Source organism: Oryx dammah, unplaced genomic scaffold, assembly GCF_014754425.2.
Source record: "Oryx dammah isolate SB20612 unplaced genomic scaffold, SCBI_Odam_1.1 HiC_scaffold_18, whole genome shotgun sequence".
Classification (NCBI taxonomy): domain Eukaryota; kingdom Metazoa; phylum Chordata; class Mammalia; order Artiodactyla; family Bovidae; genus Oryx; species Oryx dammah.
In genome coordinates, this window is record NW_024070202.1 from 105,207,778 (window position 1) to 105,223,039 (window position 15,262).

Genomic DNA, 15,262 nt, shown 5'->3' on the forward strand with positions numbered 1-15,262 from the left:
CTTCCAATGAATATTCAGGACTAATTTCCTTTAGGATGGACTGGTTGAATCTCCTTGCAGTCCAAGGGACTCTCAAGAGTTTTCTCCAACACCACAGTTCAAAAGCATCAATTCTTCAGCACTCAGTTTTCTTTATAGTCTAACTCTCACATCCACACATTACCACTGGAAAAACCACAGCTTTGACTAGATGGACATGTGTTGGCAAAGTAATGTCTCTGCTTTTTAATAAGCTGTCTAGATTGGTCATAACTTTTCTTCCAAGGAGCAAGTGTCCTTTAATTTCATGGCTGCAATCACCATCTGCAGATTTTGAAGCTCCCAAAAGTAAAGTCTGTCACTGTTTTCACTGTTTCCCCATCTATTTCCCATGAAGTGATGGGACTAGATGCCATGATCTTAGTTTTCTGAATGTTGAGTTTTAAGCCAACTTTTTCACTCTCCTGTTTCACTTTCATCAAGAGGCTTTTTAGTTCCTCTTCACTTTCTGCCATCGAGTGGTGTCATCTGCATATCTGAGGTTATCGATATTTCTCCTGGCAATCTTGATTTCAGCTTGTGCTTCACCCATGTTATATTCTGCATATAAGTTAAACAAGCAGGGTGACAATATACAGCCTTGATGTACTCCTTTCCCGATTTGGAACCAGTCTGTTGTTCCACACCTGGTTCTAACTATTGCTTCCTGACCTGCATACAGATTTCTCAGGAGGCAGATAAGGTGGTCTGGTATTCCCATCTCTTTCAGAATTTTCCACAGTTTGCTGTGATCCAAACAGCCAAAGGCTTTGGCATAATCAATAAAGCAGAAGTAGATGTTTTTCTGGAAATCTCTTGCTTTTTTGATGATCCAGTGGATGATGGCAATTTGATCTCTGGTTCCCCTGCCTTTTCTAAATCCAGCTTGAACATCTGGAAGTTCACGGTTCACATACTATTGAAGCCTGGCTTGGAGAATTTTGAGCATTACTTTGCTAGTGTGTGATATGAGTGCAATTGTGTGACACTTTGTGCATTCTTTGACATTGCCTTTCTTTGGGATTGGAATGAAAACTGTCCTGTGGCCACTGCTGAGTCTTCCAAATTTGCTTGCATATTTAGTGTAGCACTTTCAGAACATCATCTTTTAGGATTTGAAATAGCTTAAATGGAATTCCATCACCTCCACTAGCTTTGCTTGTAGTGATGCTTCCTAAGGCCCACTTGACTTCACATTCCAGGATGTCTGACTCTAGGTGGGTGATCACACCATCGTGACCATCGGGGTCTTGAAGATCTTTTTTGTATACTTCTTCTGTATATCCTTGCCACCTCTTCTTAATATCTTCTGCTTCTGTTAGGTCCATACCATTTCTGTTCTTTATTGTGCCCATCTTTGGTATCTCTAATTTTCTTGGAGGGATCTCTAGTCTTTCCCATTCTATTGTTTCCCTCTATTTCTTTGCATTGATCATTGAGGAAGGCTTTGTTATCTCTCTTGCTACTTTTTGGAATTCTGCGTTCAAATGGGTATATCTTTCCTTTTCTCCTTGCCTTTAGCTTCTCTTCTTTTCTCAGCTATTTGTAAAGCCTCCTCAGGCAACCATTTTCCCTTTTTGCATTTGCGAAATAAGCCAGACAGAGAAAAGCAAATACTAGTTGTCAGGGAAACCCAAATTAAAACCACAATGAGATACCATTCACCTCCACTAGAATGGCCCAAATTAAAAAAGACTGACAGTACCAAATGTTTGTGAAAATGTAGAACAAGTCTCCTGCACTGTTGATGGGAACCTGAAATACTAGATTCACTCTGGAAAACTCTTTAGCAGTGTCTTGTAAAAATAAATGCACATCCACTTTATGACACAGTAATTCCACTTCTAGGAATTTATCTAAGAGAAATGAAAACTGCTGTCACCAAAAGGTGGATTCAAGAATGTTTATTCAAAAACCCCCCAGAAAGCAGGAATAGAAGGAACATGCCTCAACATAATAAAAGCTGTATATGACAAACCCACAGCAAACATTATCCTCAATGGTGAAAAATTGAAAGCATTTCCCTTAAAGTCAGGAACAAGACAAGGGTGCCCACTTTCACCACTACTATTCAACATAGTTTTGGAAGTTTTGGCCACAGCAATCAGAGCAGAAAAAGAAATAAAAGGAATCTAAATTGGAAAAGAAGTAAAACTCTCACTGTTTGCAGATGACATGATCCTCTACATAGAAAACCCTAAAGACTCCACCAGAAAATTACTAGAGCTAATCAATGAATATAGTAAAGTTGCAGGATATAAAACCAATACACAGAAATCCCTTGCATTCCTATACACTAATAATGAGAAAATAGAAAGAGAAATTAAGGAAACAATTCCATTCACCATTGCAACGAAAAGAATAAAATACTTAGGAATATATCTACCTAAGACTTTGATGCTGGGAGGGATTGGGGGCAAGAGAAGAAGGGGACGATCGAGGATGAGACGGCTGGATGGCATCACTGACTCGATGGATGTGAGTCTGAGTGAACTCCGGGAGTTGGTGATGGACAGGGAGGCCTGGTGTGCTGCGATTCATGGGGTTGCAAAGAGTCGGACACAACTGAGCGACTGAACTGAACTGAAAGAAACAAAAGACCTATATATAGAAAACTATAAAACACTGGTGAAAAAAATCAAAGAGGACACTAATAGATGGAGAAATATACCGTGTTCATGGATTAGAAGAATCAATATAGTGAAAATGAGTATACTACCCAAAGCAATCTACAAATTCAATGCAATCCCTATCAAGCTACCAACGTTATTTTTCACAGAGCTAGAACAAATAATTTCACAATTTGTATAGAAATACAAAAACACCTCGAATAGCCAAAGCAATCTTGAGAAAGAAGAATGGAACTGGAGGAATCAACCTGCCTGACTTCAGGCTCTACTACAAAGCCACAGTCATCAAGACAGTATGGTACTGGCACAAAGACAGAAATATAGATCAATGGAACAAAATAGAAAGCCCAGAGATAAATCCATGCACCTATGGACACCTTATCTTTGGCAAAGGAGGCAAGAATATACAATGGAGAAAAGACAATTTCTTTAACAAATGGTGCTGGGAAAACTGGTCAACCACTTGTAAAAGAGTGAAACTAGAACACTTTCTAACACCATATACAAAAATAAACTCAAAATGGATTAAAGATCTAAATGTAAGACCAGAAACTATAAAACTCCTAGAGGAGAACATAGGGAAAACACTCTCTGACATAAAGCACAGCAGGATCCTCTATGACCCACCTCCCAGGATATTGGAAATAAAAGCAGAAATAAACAAATGGGACCTAATTAAAATTAAAAGCTTCTGCACAACAAAGGAAACTATAAGCAAGGTGAAAAGACAGCCTTCAGAATGGGAGAAAATAATAGCAAATGAAGCAACTGATAAACAACTAATCTCAAAAATATATAAGCAACACATGCAGCTCAATTCCAGAAAAATAAATGACCCAATCAAAAAATGGGCCAAAGAACTAAACAGATATTTCTCCAAAGGAGACATACAGATAGCTAACAAACACATGAAAAGATGCTCAACGTCACTCATTATCAGAGAAATGCAAATCAAAACCACAATGAGGTACCATTTCACGCCAGTCAGAATGGCTGCTATCCAAAAGTTTACAAGCAATAAATGCTGGAGAAGGTGTGGAGAAAAGGGAACCCTCTTACACTGTTGGTGGGAATGCAAACTAGTACAGCCACTATGGAGAACAGTGTGGAGATTCCTTAAAAAACTGGAAATAGAACTGCCTTATGACCCAGCACTCCCACTGCTGGGCATACACACCGAGGAAACCAGAATTGAAAGAGACACGTGTACCCCAATGTTCATCGCAGCACTGTTTATAATAGCCAGGACATGGAAGCAACCTAGATGTCCATCAGCAGACGAATGGATAAGAAAGCTGTGCTACATATACACAATGGAGTATTACTCAGCCATTAAAAAGAATACATTTGGAAAAAAAAAAAAGAATACATTTGAATCAGTTCTAATGAGGTGGATGAAACTGGAGCCTATTATACAGAGTGAGGTAAGCCAGAAAGAAAAACACCAATACAGTCTACTAATGCATATATATGGAATTTAGAAAAATGGTAATGATAACCCTGTATGTGAGACAGCAAAAGAGACACAGATGTATAGATCAGTCTCATGGACTCTGTAGGAGAGGGTGAGAGTGGGATGATTTGGGAGAATGGCATTGAAACATGTATAATATTATATGTGAAACGAATCACCAGTCCAGGTTCGATGCATGATATAGGATCTCGGGGCTGGTGCACTGGGATGACCCAAAGGGATGGTATAGGGAAGGAGGTGGGAGGGGGGTTCAGGATGGGGAACATGTATACACCTGTGGCGGATTCATGTTGATGCATGGCAAAACCAATACAATATTGTAAAGTTAAAAAAAAAAGAATGTTTATTCATAATAGTTCCACAGTGTAAACAATGCAAGTGATCATCAAAAGTAGATAACAATTTATGACTCACATTCTGTTAAGGATGAATCTTAAAGGTATTATGTGGAGTGAAAGTAGCAAAACAAGAGGCCAAACCACATGATTCCATAAAAGAACAGACAAAACTCATCCATGGGAAGAAATAAACTGTGAAAAAATTAGTACAGTGGTTGCCCATGGTGGGTGGAGATTTATTGGAAGAGGAATACTGGAATTTTCTGTGCTGATGGAAATATTATATATTATATTTGAAGTATTGGGTGCATGAATATATATACATATAAGTATATACATATTAATCAAGCCTCATCAAGTTTTACATTTAATACCTGTGCATATTACTGTGTATAAATTTTGCCTAAAAATGAAAAAATTCTGCAAATAGTTACTGAACTCTTGTTATTTTGCTTCTGCAGTGTTACAGGATAGAAATTCTGAAACCACTTTTTCTGTATGCTACACATACGCAAACAGGCAAATATATTGAACATAAATGCAAGATATTTCTCATGGTTAAAGGCATTATGAATATATAGAAGAAGAAGACTAAAGTGAACCTTATATTTTGGGGTTGGAATTGTGGGGAGGAGAGGATAGAAATGGGGCAAATGAAAGAAATGGGTACATCTGGATAAAGGGTATATGGAAATTCTTGCAACTTTAAGTATAAGATTATGTCAAAATATAATGCTAAAAAAGCTGTGGAGAGCAGTAAGATGTAATAGAGACCTGTCCAGAGAGAGTTTAGGCAAAACAAGAGGAAGAAAAATAAGAAAGGATGTCCTTTATCGTTCTCTTTCATAGTCCTCCAAGTCCTCCAGGGGAAGGTGGAATTAAAGAGTCACAGTACAGTTCAACTGAAGGACCACATCGTCCTGCTCAATAATAAGAGTGACAGGAACAGGGAGTCTCAACATTGGTTGTACCTTGGTAACCCTAGGGTCCTTAAAAAAATGTTGCCTGGGTTCTACCTCCAGTTCAGTTCAGTTCAGTTGCTCAGTCATGTCCGACTCTTTGCGACCCCATGAATCTCAGCATGCCAGGCCTCCCTGTCCATCACCAACTCCCAGAGTTCACTCAGACACACGTCCATCGAGTCAATGATGCCATCCAGCCATATCATCCTCTGTTGTCCCCTTCTCCTCCTGCCCCCAATCCCTCCTGGCATCAGAGTCTTTTCCAATGAGTCAACTCTTTACATGAGGTGGCCAAAGTACTGGAGTTTCAGCTTTAGCATCATTCCTTCCAAAGAACACTCAGGGCCAATCTCCTTCAGAATGGACTGGTTGGATCTCCTTGCAGTCCAAGGGACTCCCAAGAGTCTTCTCCAACACCACAGTTCAAACACATCAATTCTTCGGTGCTCATCCTTCTTCACAGTCCAACTCTCACATCCATACATGACTACTGGAAAAACCATAGCCTTGACTAGACAGACCTTATTTGGCAAAGTAATATCTCTGCTTTTCAATATGCTATCTAGGTTGGTCATAACTTTTATACCTCCAGAGATCTGATTTAATCAGCCTAGTGTATGGCCTAGCCATTGAGATTTTGAAAGCTCCCCTAATGTGCAGTCAAGAGTGGGGACCACTGTCTTTGAGGGGAACCTAGAGCTTCCCTTGTGGCTCAGGTGGTAAAGAATCCGCCTGCAATTCAGGAGGCCTGGGTTCAATCCCTGAGTTGGGAAGATCCCTTGGAGAAGGGAAAGGCTACCCACACCAGTATTCTGGCCTGGAGAATACCATGGACTGAATAGTCCATGGGGTTGCAAAGAGTTGGACACGACTAAGTGATTTTCACACAAAGGATAACTTTGGTTATCTATTTTACATATGGTAGTGTATATAAGTCAGTCTTACTCTCCCAATTTGTCCCATCCTCTCCTTCCCAAACTGTGTTCACATGTTTATTCTCTACATCTGTGTCTCTATTCTTGCCCTGGAAATAGGTGCATCTGTACCGTTTCCTAGATTCCACATATATGCGTTAATATTTGGTATTTGTTTTTCTCTTTCTGACTTACTTTTCTCTGCACAGCAGACTCTAGGTCCACCCACATCTCTATGAATGGCCCAGTCTCATTCCTGTTCATGGCTGAGTAAGAGTCCATTGGTCCATTGTATGCCTGCGCCACATCTTCTTTATCTGTTTCTCTGCTGTTGGACATTTAGGTTGTTTCCATGCCTTGGCTATTGTGAATAGTGCTGCAATGAACATTGGGGTGCATGTGTCTTTTGAGTTATGATTTTCTTAGGGTGTATGCTAGTAGTGGAAAAATGCAAGACCAGATGACTTCACAGGCAGATTCTGTCAAACATTTAGAGAAAGACTGGGCTATGCATTCAAGCCTGTAAAGATCTATGCCTGGTATACCTGTCTCTCTATTGCGTCATTTAGGTTCTGATTTGAGGGAAGACTTCCAGGCTAGGCTCCTGTGCAGGCAGACAGAGAATGCTAGTCTCCATAAACATGCATTTCGGTGAGACTACCTTGGTGGGTTCCCCAACTAGACTGATCAATGCTTGGTACTGACCTCAAGTGGGAATAGAACCAGAAAGCACAGACAGGCTTTGCATCCAGGGCACCCCACTGAGCAAGTATCTTCCTTTTTATCTCTCAGTATAAAGCAGGTTGAATATACATTTCTGAATCAGTGCACTTTCAGACAAAATGACCCATCCTCTGGTTCCTGTAGGAGCTTTGATGTAGTACTTCTTGAAACTGAAGTGATGACATCACTTCTTTCGTGTTTGTCTTTTCATATTGTATGTTTCCATGAAAATTGTGGAGTTTGAGGAGGATAATATCATTGCCAAGGTAGGGAAAATGTTCAAATATTATACTTGCATCTATTTTAAGAAATAGCCCGCATGTGAAAAGCCAACTAATGTCCCTTGGAATTTAGATATCATTTCATAAGAGGTGATTTCTCATGGTGTGGGTCATACCAACGATATGGTATGTGGTTCTGCATATAGTTTGCAGAACATTTACACTGAGTACTTTGCTTCTCTATTTTATTCATTTTTAAAAGTTTCCCTGGTGGTTCAGATGGTAAAGAATCTGCCTGCAATGCAGAAGACCTGGGTTTTATCCCTGAGTCAGGAAGATCCCCTGGAGAAGGGAATGGCTGCCCGCTCTAGTATTCTTGCCTAGAGAGCTCCATGGACAGAGGAGCCTGGCGGTCTACAGTCCATGGGATTGCAAACAGTTGGTCATGACTGAGCAACTAACACCACTTTCTGTCAAGAGAAACCTAGGCAATCAATGCCATTCTACTTGCCTACGCCATGTGTAGAGCTTTCATTGTTTTATTCTACTGTGGAAGGGCCCATTGATGTAGACAGACTTGGAGTTATATTTTATAGAAGAAATTGGAGTGGGTTTCTGAAGGCTTTATGAACAATCAGAGGCATAGCCACACAGGGCCTGTTTCGTGTCCGCTCTCAACACAGATCTGGCGTCCTGGGATCTGCCTTGTGGTCCACCCTTACCCTGAAGCTGCTCTTTGCCCAAAGCAGAATGGTGTCCACAGCCCTCCTCAGCTTGGCATTCCCTGAGATCAGGATGACTGCATGTCCCGAGGGACAGGCTGCCATTATCCCTATGCAGACCATCACCCCAAACTTGCTGTGCCACAGCGTCAGCAACGGCATCGAGACTAAGGCAGCAGAGAGTGACAGCACATACAGGCAGAAGAAAGAGACGAGAGACCTGAGTGCCCGGGTATGAGCCTCCAGGCTGGGGTCCCGAGAGCCTCTGGTTTTGGCCCTCATCATCCTCATGTGCCTCCCCAGGGAGAACACCAGCATCCCAGAGGAAACCAGGAAAAGCAAGAAAGAAGGGATGGACGCCAGGCTGCAGAAGAGGAAGGAATGAAAGAAACTGAGTTTTGCAATGTTCAAATTGAGTTCAGTACTGTTATTCATGAGTAGCCTAGTCACAGCTGAGAAATGAGATTCACTGAAAAAGTCCCATAAGCAGAGAAGAGTGCAGACACAGGAGAGAACCACAGCACCCAGAATCATCTGGGGGATCTTTCTGGAGATCCAGCTTGCTGTACGGAGCAGGAAGGCGTGAGAGAAACGGACAACCTTGGAGCAGTAAAGGAGACTAAGGCACGTGGCGAGCCAGAGGCCGGCTTGGTGGACGATCATCCAGAGTACGATGATGGTCTGGTAGCTGAAGCTCAGTGGGTCTTTTATTCGCTGGAAATGAGTAAGCTGGATGGCCTTCAGAAAGAGCAGCCCGTGCAAGACAAGCCGGGTGAGGCTGAGACTCAACAGGACAAGATCACAGTGGCTCAGTGGCTGCCTCCTCACCAGGTCCCGGAAATTCACCAAGAAAATGAAGGCATTGACCAAGATCCCTACTGCACACTCCAGGACTGAAAAGAACAGAAATGCATTCCTGACTTCAGAAGGCACAGATGCGATGTGAGTCAGAGTCACCATGATGCCTCTTCTGACTTGGCTAATCTAAGACTCATGTACTGCCCAGGAGAGAAAGTACGTTTGTGTGCTAAGTCAGGACCTTCCTTTACAAGGCATCAGCTCTTGGTCCAGAGTTATCCCAAGGTGAGTGCATCAAAAGTTCAGACAGTAAACTTAGAGGGACAGTACTTCTTTAGAATATCCCTTGGATACTCACAGGTGCTCATCGTGAGAGCAGAAGAGTGATGGTTCTGTCTCTTGGGTGATGCGGAAGCTTTGAATAAACCCAGGTGTTCTGTAATAACAGCCTTCCCTGAGGGCCACGGCATGACATCAGGGATGCAAAAAAGATAGGATCTTGACTTCCCAAACCCAGTTTTGCATGTCCATCTGGGCGCCCATGAGTGCAGAAGAGAGTATAATTTGTTTATGGGTTTTCAGTAAACTGACAGCAGGCAAAGCATATATTCTCTGTGAACTGAGGTTTGAAACAGTGCCTCTTTCCATTTGCATGCCTTCCATCACCCCTGAGGGTGACTCTGATCACAGACTATGTTTTTAATATGGACAAGGGCAGGCATGGTTCCTCTGCCGTTTGACTAGTATGACTGCCGTCATTCAGCCATCATCATTATGCCAGGCACCACGCTTGGCAAGAGGACCGTTAACACGAACAAGGCAGCATCTTACTATGAAGGGAGGGGGATCGGGTAGTATCCTGTGCATCCTCTCTGTGCAAACTTGGCAAATGACTGAACCCTCTTCATTCATCTTATATGAAACAGAGATGACAATCAAAACAACACCTATCTCAGAGGGGTTACCTGAACTGATGCAGGGAACATGATTGAGATTGTGCTTAGTGGCAACCCACTCCAGTATTCTTGCCTGGAGAATCCCATGGGCAGAGGAGGTTGCTGGGCTACAGTCCATGGGGTTGCAAAGAGTCAGACATGACTGAGTGACTAACACTTGGCCCATGAAGGCCAGTCAATCAGTGCTAGTTATAGGGCCATCACAGGATCCAGCAATTCCTCTTCTGGGCATATATGCAAAGGAAATGCGAGAGGATATCAAAGATATATCCATACTCCCATGTTCACTGTGGCATTATTCACAAGAGCCAGGATGCGGCAGCAACCCAAGTGTCCGTCAATGATAACTGGATGCAATGGAATCTTACTCAGGCATGAGAAAGGGAAATCCCGCGATGTGGGACAACGTGGATGGGCCTTGAGGACGCTGTGCTAAGTGAAAAAAGCCAGGCAGAGAAGGACAAATAGTGCATGGTATCACTTATACTGTATATGAGGAAAAGAGTTAACCTAATAGAAATGGAGTAAAAAAGTGATTTCCAGTGGCTGGGAGGTGGGAGGAATAAGGAGAGGTTGTGTGTGTATGCTATTTCGCTACAGTTGTGCCCGACTCTTCGCGACCCCATGGACCATAGCCCACCACGTTCCTCCTGAGATTCTTCAGGCAAGAATACTGGAGTGGGTTGCTGTGCCCTCCTCCAGGGGATCTTTCAGACCCAGGGATCCAACCCATCCACATCTCTTACATCTCCTGTGTTGGCAGGCAGCTTCTTTACCACTAGTGCCACCTGGGAAGCCCCCAACTTAAAGCTAGAAGATGAATAAAGTCTGAGAATCTGATGTATAACACATCATATATAACGCTGAATTGTAAAATCTTGGAGAGTAAAACTTATATGTTCTCATCGAATACAAATTTCACATGGAAGTGAAAACATACAGCGTTTATCTTTCTCTGACTTATTTTTGCTAAGTGAAATACCCTCCAGGCCCATCTATATTGTTGCATTTGACAAAATCTCATTCTTTTTTATGGCTGAGTAGTATTTGTATATATATATGCCAAATCTTCTTTATCCACTTATGTGTGATGTGCACTTAGGTTGCTTGTATATCTTGGCTATTGCAAGAGAGTATGTACATTTTTGAGAACACAGTGAGCTTCCTGTTTGAACATCACTGAGCTGAGATTCCTCAGTCCCAGCAAACTTTTCCTCCCTCACATAATTGATTATCTAGATGCAAAGCAAAGGGGTGACGGGGGAGACGTGACAGAGAAGTAAGTACCATGAGATCTGGGGCAAGTGAGCCAAAGGCAACAGGACTGTGAGGAAATGGCGGTTTACATGAGCATACCCCTCTGGGAGAAAGTGCATTTTAATTTAGAGAGGAAAGCACAGCTAAGTGACTTGAGATAACAGGGTTAACTGAAAGAAGCAGTGTAATGTTAGTGGGACAGGTCACTGACAGGAAACGGATGGCTGGGGTGGTGGTGTTCTCAACCAGGGCCATGGTGATGAAGGAGGACATGGCCACCAGAAAGTGCCCTGGGAGGAAGGAGGCTTGTGCCCTGATGGGTGAGAGGAGGCCAGGAGACGCCTTGCAGCAGGAGCGGAGACTGGAGGGGCTGGACTCCTGACCAAGACCGGTTCCTTTCTCTTTTGTGTAAATTATAATATAAAGTGATCCATGGATGGCTTCTCATCTGGCACCTGCCCCCATTCCTACCTGGGGACTGGCGAGTTTCTTACCCTGTGGGTAGGCAGTACGGAGCGTTGTTTGAGACCAGTGGGTGAGACCAGGTAACTGGCTCTCAGGAAGCCCGGTGTCTGAGGATGAGTCGATAATTGAACCACATCACTGTCGTTTTTCCAAGTTCAAGCCAGCTTGGGATCCAGAATCTTCCTATCATTAATCAACAGCTGCCACTAGGTGGCACCAGACCACTGTGAGGTCTGGAATTCCTGGCCTCGTCATAGCTCAGTTGGTAAAGAACCCATTTGCAACGCTGGAGAACCTGGTTCGATTCCTGGATCAGGAAGATCCGCTGGAGAAGGGATAGACTACCCACTCCAGTATTCTTGGGCTTCCTTTGTGGCTCAGCTGGTAAAGCATCCTCCTGCAATGTGGGAGACGTGGGTTGGGAAGATCCCCTGGAGAAGGGAAAGGCTCCCCACTCCACTATTCTGGTCTGGAGAATTCCGTGGACTGTATAGTCCATGGGATCACAAACAGTCAGACACAACTGAGTGACTTTCACTTCACTTCCTTTCACTTTGTGCAAGCTCACCCCAGCCATTGATTTAATCTTGCAACCCTGTGACCTCGTATGTTACAGAATTGAAATCTTAAGACTTCATCATGTATCACTCTGTAGTAGGCTGAATTGTGAAGAGTGTGGTGATACTTCCATTTTACTGATGACAAAGTAGAGTTTCAGAAAGGTTAGTTAAGTAGCTGGGCCAAGGTAACTAAATTACTAAGTGAGGAGTTAGGATGCTGATGCTTTAGATGGGATTTAGCCAAGAGTCCTGGGAATTCCTATGTCCAGCTCTGACAATCACTCCTATCACATGAGAGGAGCAACAGGGAAATTGGGTATAAGGTGCATTAGTTTATTAAAAGCTAGACCTGCGTCTAAGAGCTCCCAAGAAAGAGCTCTGATATTAGTTGGTCTGGAGCATGCAACAGACCTAGGCAGAGTCCACGCATCTAACTTGCCGTTCTGTTCAATAGCGGTTATTGTTCAGTCGCTAAGTCCTGTCCGACTCTTTGCGACCCTATGGACCGCAGCACACCGGGCTCCCCTGTCCTTCACTATCTCCCAGGGTTTGCTCAAATTCATGTCCGTTGAATCAACAGTGGTGGTTGCTGCTAACTGCCTGCACACTATTAGTTCTTTCCTTTTCATTGCCGACATATTATCAGGTGTGTCAATGTTAACTAAACTGCATTTGCCATCTTTCTTTCAGGTTAGAGTGTCCAGTGAAACACAGGAAGAAGACATTGGGTGGGAAAATCCCCTCGAAAGCCCTTGTTTCCTTTTCTTCTGTCTGGGCCTGAACTTGGATGTTATGGTTGGAGCGCCAGCCAGGAGGGAAAAGCCAAGAGAATCTCAATCCTGCAGTTTTACAAGTTCTTGCAACCCACCAGCGACTACTCTGCTCCAGAGGGAGCAGAGAAAGTGAGAAAGGTCATCGCTTTCTGTCTTTAAGTCACGGTGCTTGGGCTTCTGTGACTGGAAGCCGGACGCAGTGACTCGCAGATGACTTGCTTGTGAGAAGGGCTCTGAGTCTGTTTGCCCATCTGAGCACGTGAAGCCAGGAAGTGGACTGAGAGAAGGGCAGCTTGTCCAGCTAGCCCCGTGTTTAGGTTCACTTATGAAGAGGCAGAAATCAGGAAGCAAGAGAGGAAATGAAACGGAGCCTCTGCTCCCTGCATTTAAAGCTGCGGTTCCTAATATTTTTGGCAGCAGGGACTGGTTTCATGGAAGACGGTTTTTCCACGGATGGGGTGAGGGGTGGATGGTTTCCGGATGATTCAAGTGCTTTAGGTTCACTGTGCTTCTTTGAGACTCTAATGCTGTCATTGATCTGACTTGAGGCAGAGCTCAGGCGGTAATGAGAAGGATGCGGAGCAGCTGTAAATAAAGGCGAAGTTTTGCCGGTCCCCCTGCCGCTCACCTCCTGCTGCGCAGCCCAGTTCCTAGCGGGGCCACTTATCTATGGCCTGGGGGTTAGGGACCCCTGATTCAAAGCGTGTTCTGTCCACTTTGAACTGACAGAGGGAGGAGGGCAAAGAGGCAGCCGGGGAGACGAATTTAAGGATGGTCTCACTCAGCTCTTATTTCTGTTTCTCCATCTTTCCACTTTGCTCCTGCTGCTGACTGATCCTGTGTGTTCCATTCAGAACGAGAACCTGAGTGGTCCGGTGCTCGCACAGCAGGCGGAGTCTGGAGATGCCAGTCAGTGGGAGGACTGGCTCTCTTGGGTTCGTGCCCAGCCCAGGTTCAAGCAGCTCAGGGGCCAGCACGGAACTTTGTGATTCGGGTCATACTTAGGTCACTTTCCCCAGCACGGACCTCACGGTAGGGCTCCTCTAGAAGGTGCTTGGACCCCTCCTTGAGCTTTGTCTTGCCCACTAATATGAATGATGCAAGAGGAGGTTGTGAGTAAACTCTGATAGAACTGTGAGACCTTGGCTAACCATCCGTCCTGTTCTGTTTCGCTCTAGTGGAAATAGGAGGAGACCACGGAGCGGCAGTGTTCAAGCAGACACTGCGAGGGTTCACTGTCCAGCAGAGACGGGGGTGGTGGTGTGACCTGGTGATTTCCAGAGAGGGGACCAGAGAGGGAGTTTGTGGGAGAGAGGAGGAGCCGGGCAAGAGGGTACCAGGGACAGCCAGAGCCTGAGCGTGGCTGAGAGACATTGTCGATGCCTTGAAGACATTCCCTCCCCATTCTTTTCACGGTTTCTCCTGGGGTGGGGACCTGGGAGAAGCAGATTTACCAGGCAGTCATCACAGAGGAATATTTCTGTAAGCTTAGTGTTCAGGATTGAAAAAAATTCATGCATGCTATTATTTTATACTACGTGTTTTTCATAATTCCCAAATATTGATTCAAATGACTGATTCTTCTCCAAGGACCTTTTTTTAAAAAATTTATTTATTTTATTTTTGGCTGTGTTGGGTCTTTGTTGCTGGGTGCAGGCTTTGTCTAGTTGCGACGAGCAGGGGCTACTCCCGAGTTGTGGCCTGTAGATGTCTCATTGTGGTGCCTTCTGTTATTGCAGGGCACAGGTTCTAGAGTTCACAGGCTTCAGGAGTTGCAGCACGTGGGCTCGGAGTTGCAGCTTGGGGGCTCTAGAGAGCGGGCTCAGTTGGGCGCGTGAGCTTTGTTGCCCTGAGGCACGTGGACTCTTCCTCAACCAGGAATTAAGCCCATGTCCCCTGCATTGGCAGGTGGATTCTTAGCCACTGGACCAGCAGGGAAATTCTCCAAGGACTTTTGACTAAAGTCGGTTTTCCAAGGTGTGTGCCTCTCTGTGGATTACCACATAACCCCAGGTTACATGTATCTTGAACTAAAAAAGACACTTCTATGGGGAGGCCAAATAATCCAGAGGCATCTTGTGAGGATTTGAAGGGCACACAATTGCAAGTGGTTGTCGAAGCCAACAAAGTACTGACACTATTCTACTGGTAGATTGAACTGGAGTGGTTAGAGGCTTTTGGTGAAGGTATTTACACTGGACAAAGGGAGACGAGTCTGTAAGAGCAGGGCCAGCAGAAACTGTTGGATTGCTTGGCATAGAAACTCATAGAGCGTGGCTTTAGGAAAGGATGATGATGGTGATGGTGGTGTTGATGGTGAGGCTGTGATGATGGTGCTGGTGGTAATGGCAATGGTTATGATGATGGTGGTGGTGGTGCTGGTGGTGATGGGGGGGTATGATGATGGTGATGGTGGTGGTGATGCTGGTGATGGTGTTGGTGGTGGTGATG

The 15,262-nt window shown here is 44.3% G+C and overlaps 1 protein-coding gene across 1 annotated transcript; it reads right to left on the reverse strand.

Annotated features, from left to right (window-relative positions):
- Nucleotides 1-7,954: 7,954 nt before the first annotated feature.
- On the reverse strand, nt 7,955-8,962 carry TAS2R38 (taste 2 receptor member 38). Its single transcript, XM_040260029.1, has one exon. The coding sequence runs from the start codon at nt 8,960-8,962 to the stop codon at nt 7,955-7,957; it is 1,008 nt and encodes a 335-aa protein (XP_040115963.1).
- Between the last annotated feature and the right edge of the window lie 6,300 nt (nt 8,963-15,262).

Excerpts from the sequence above, each read along its gene's own strand:
- TAS2R38 (XM_040260029.1), bottom strand. The coding sequence starts at position 8,962 with ATGGTGACTCTGACTCACATCGCATCTGTGCCTTCTGAAGTCAGGAAT.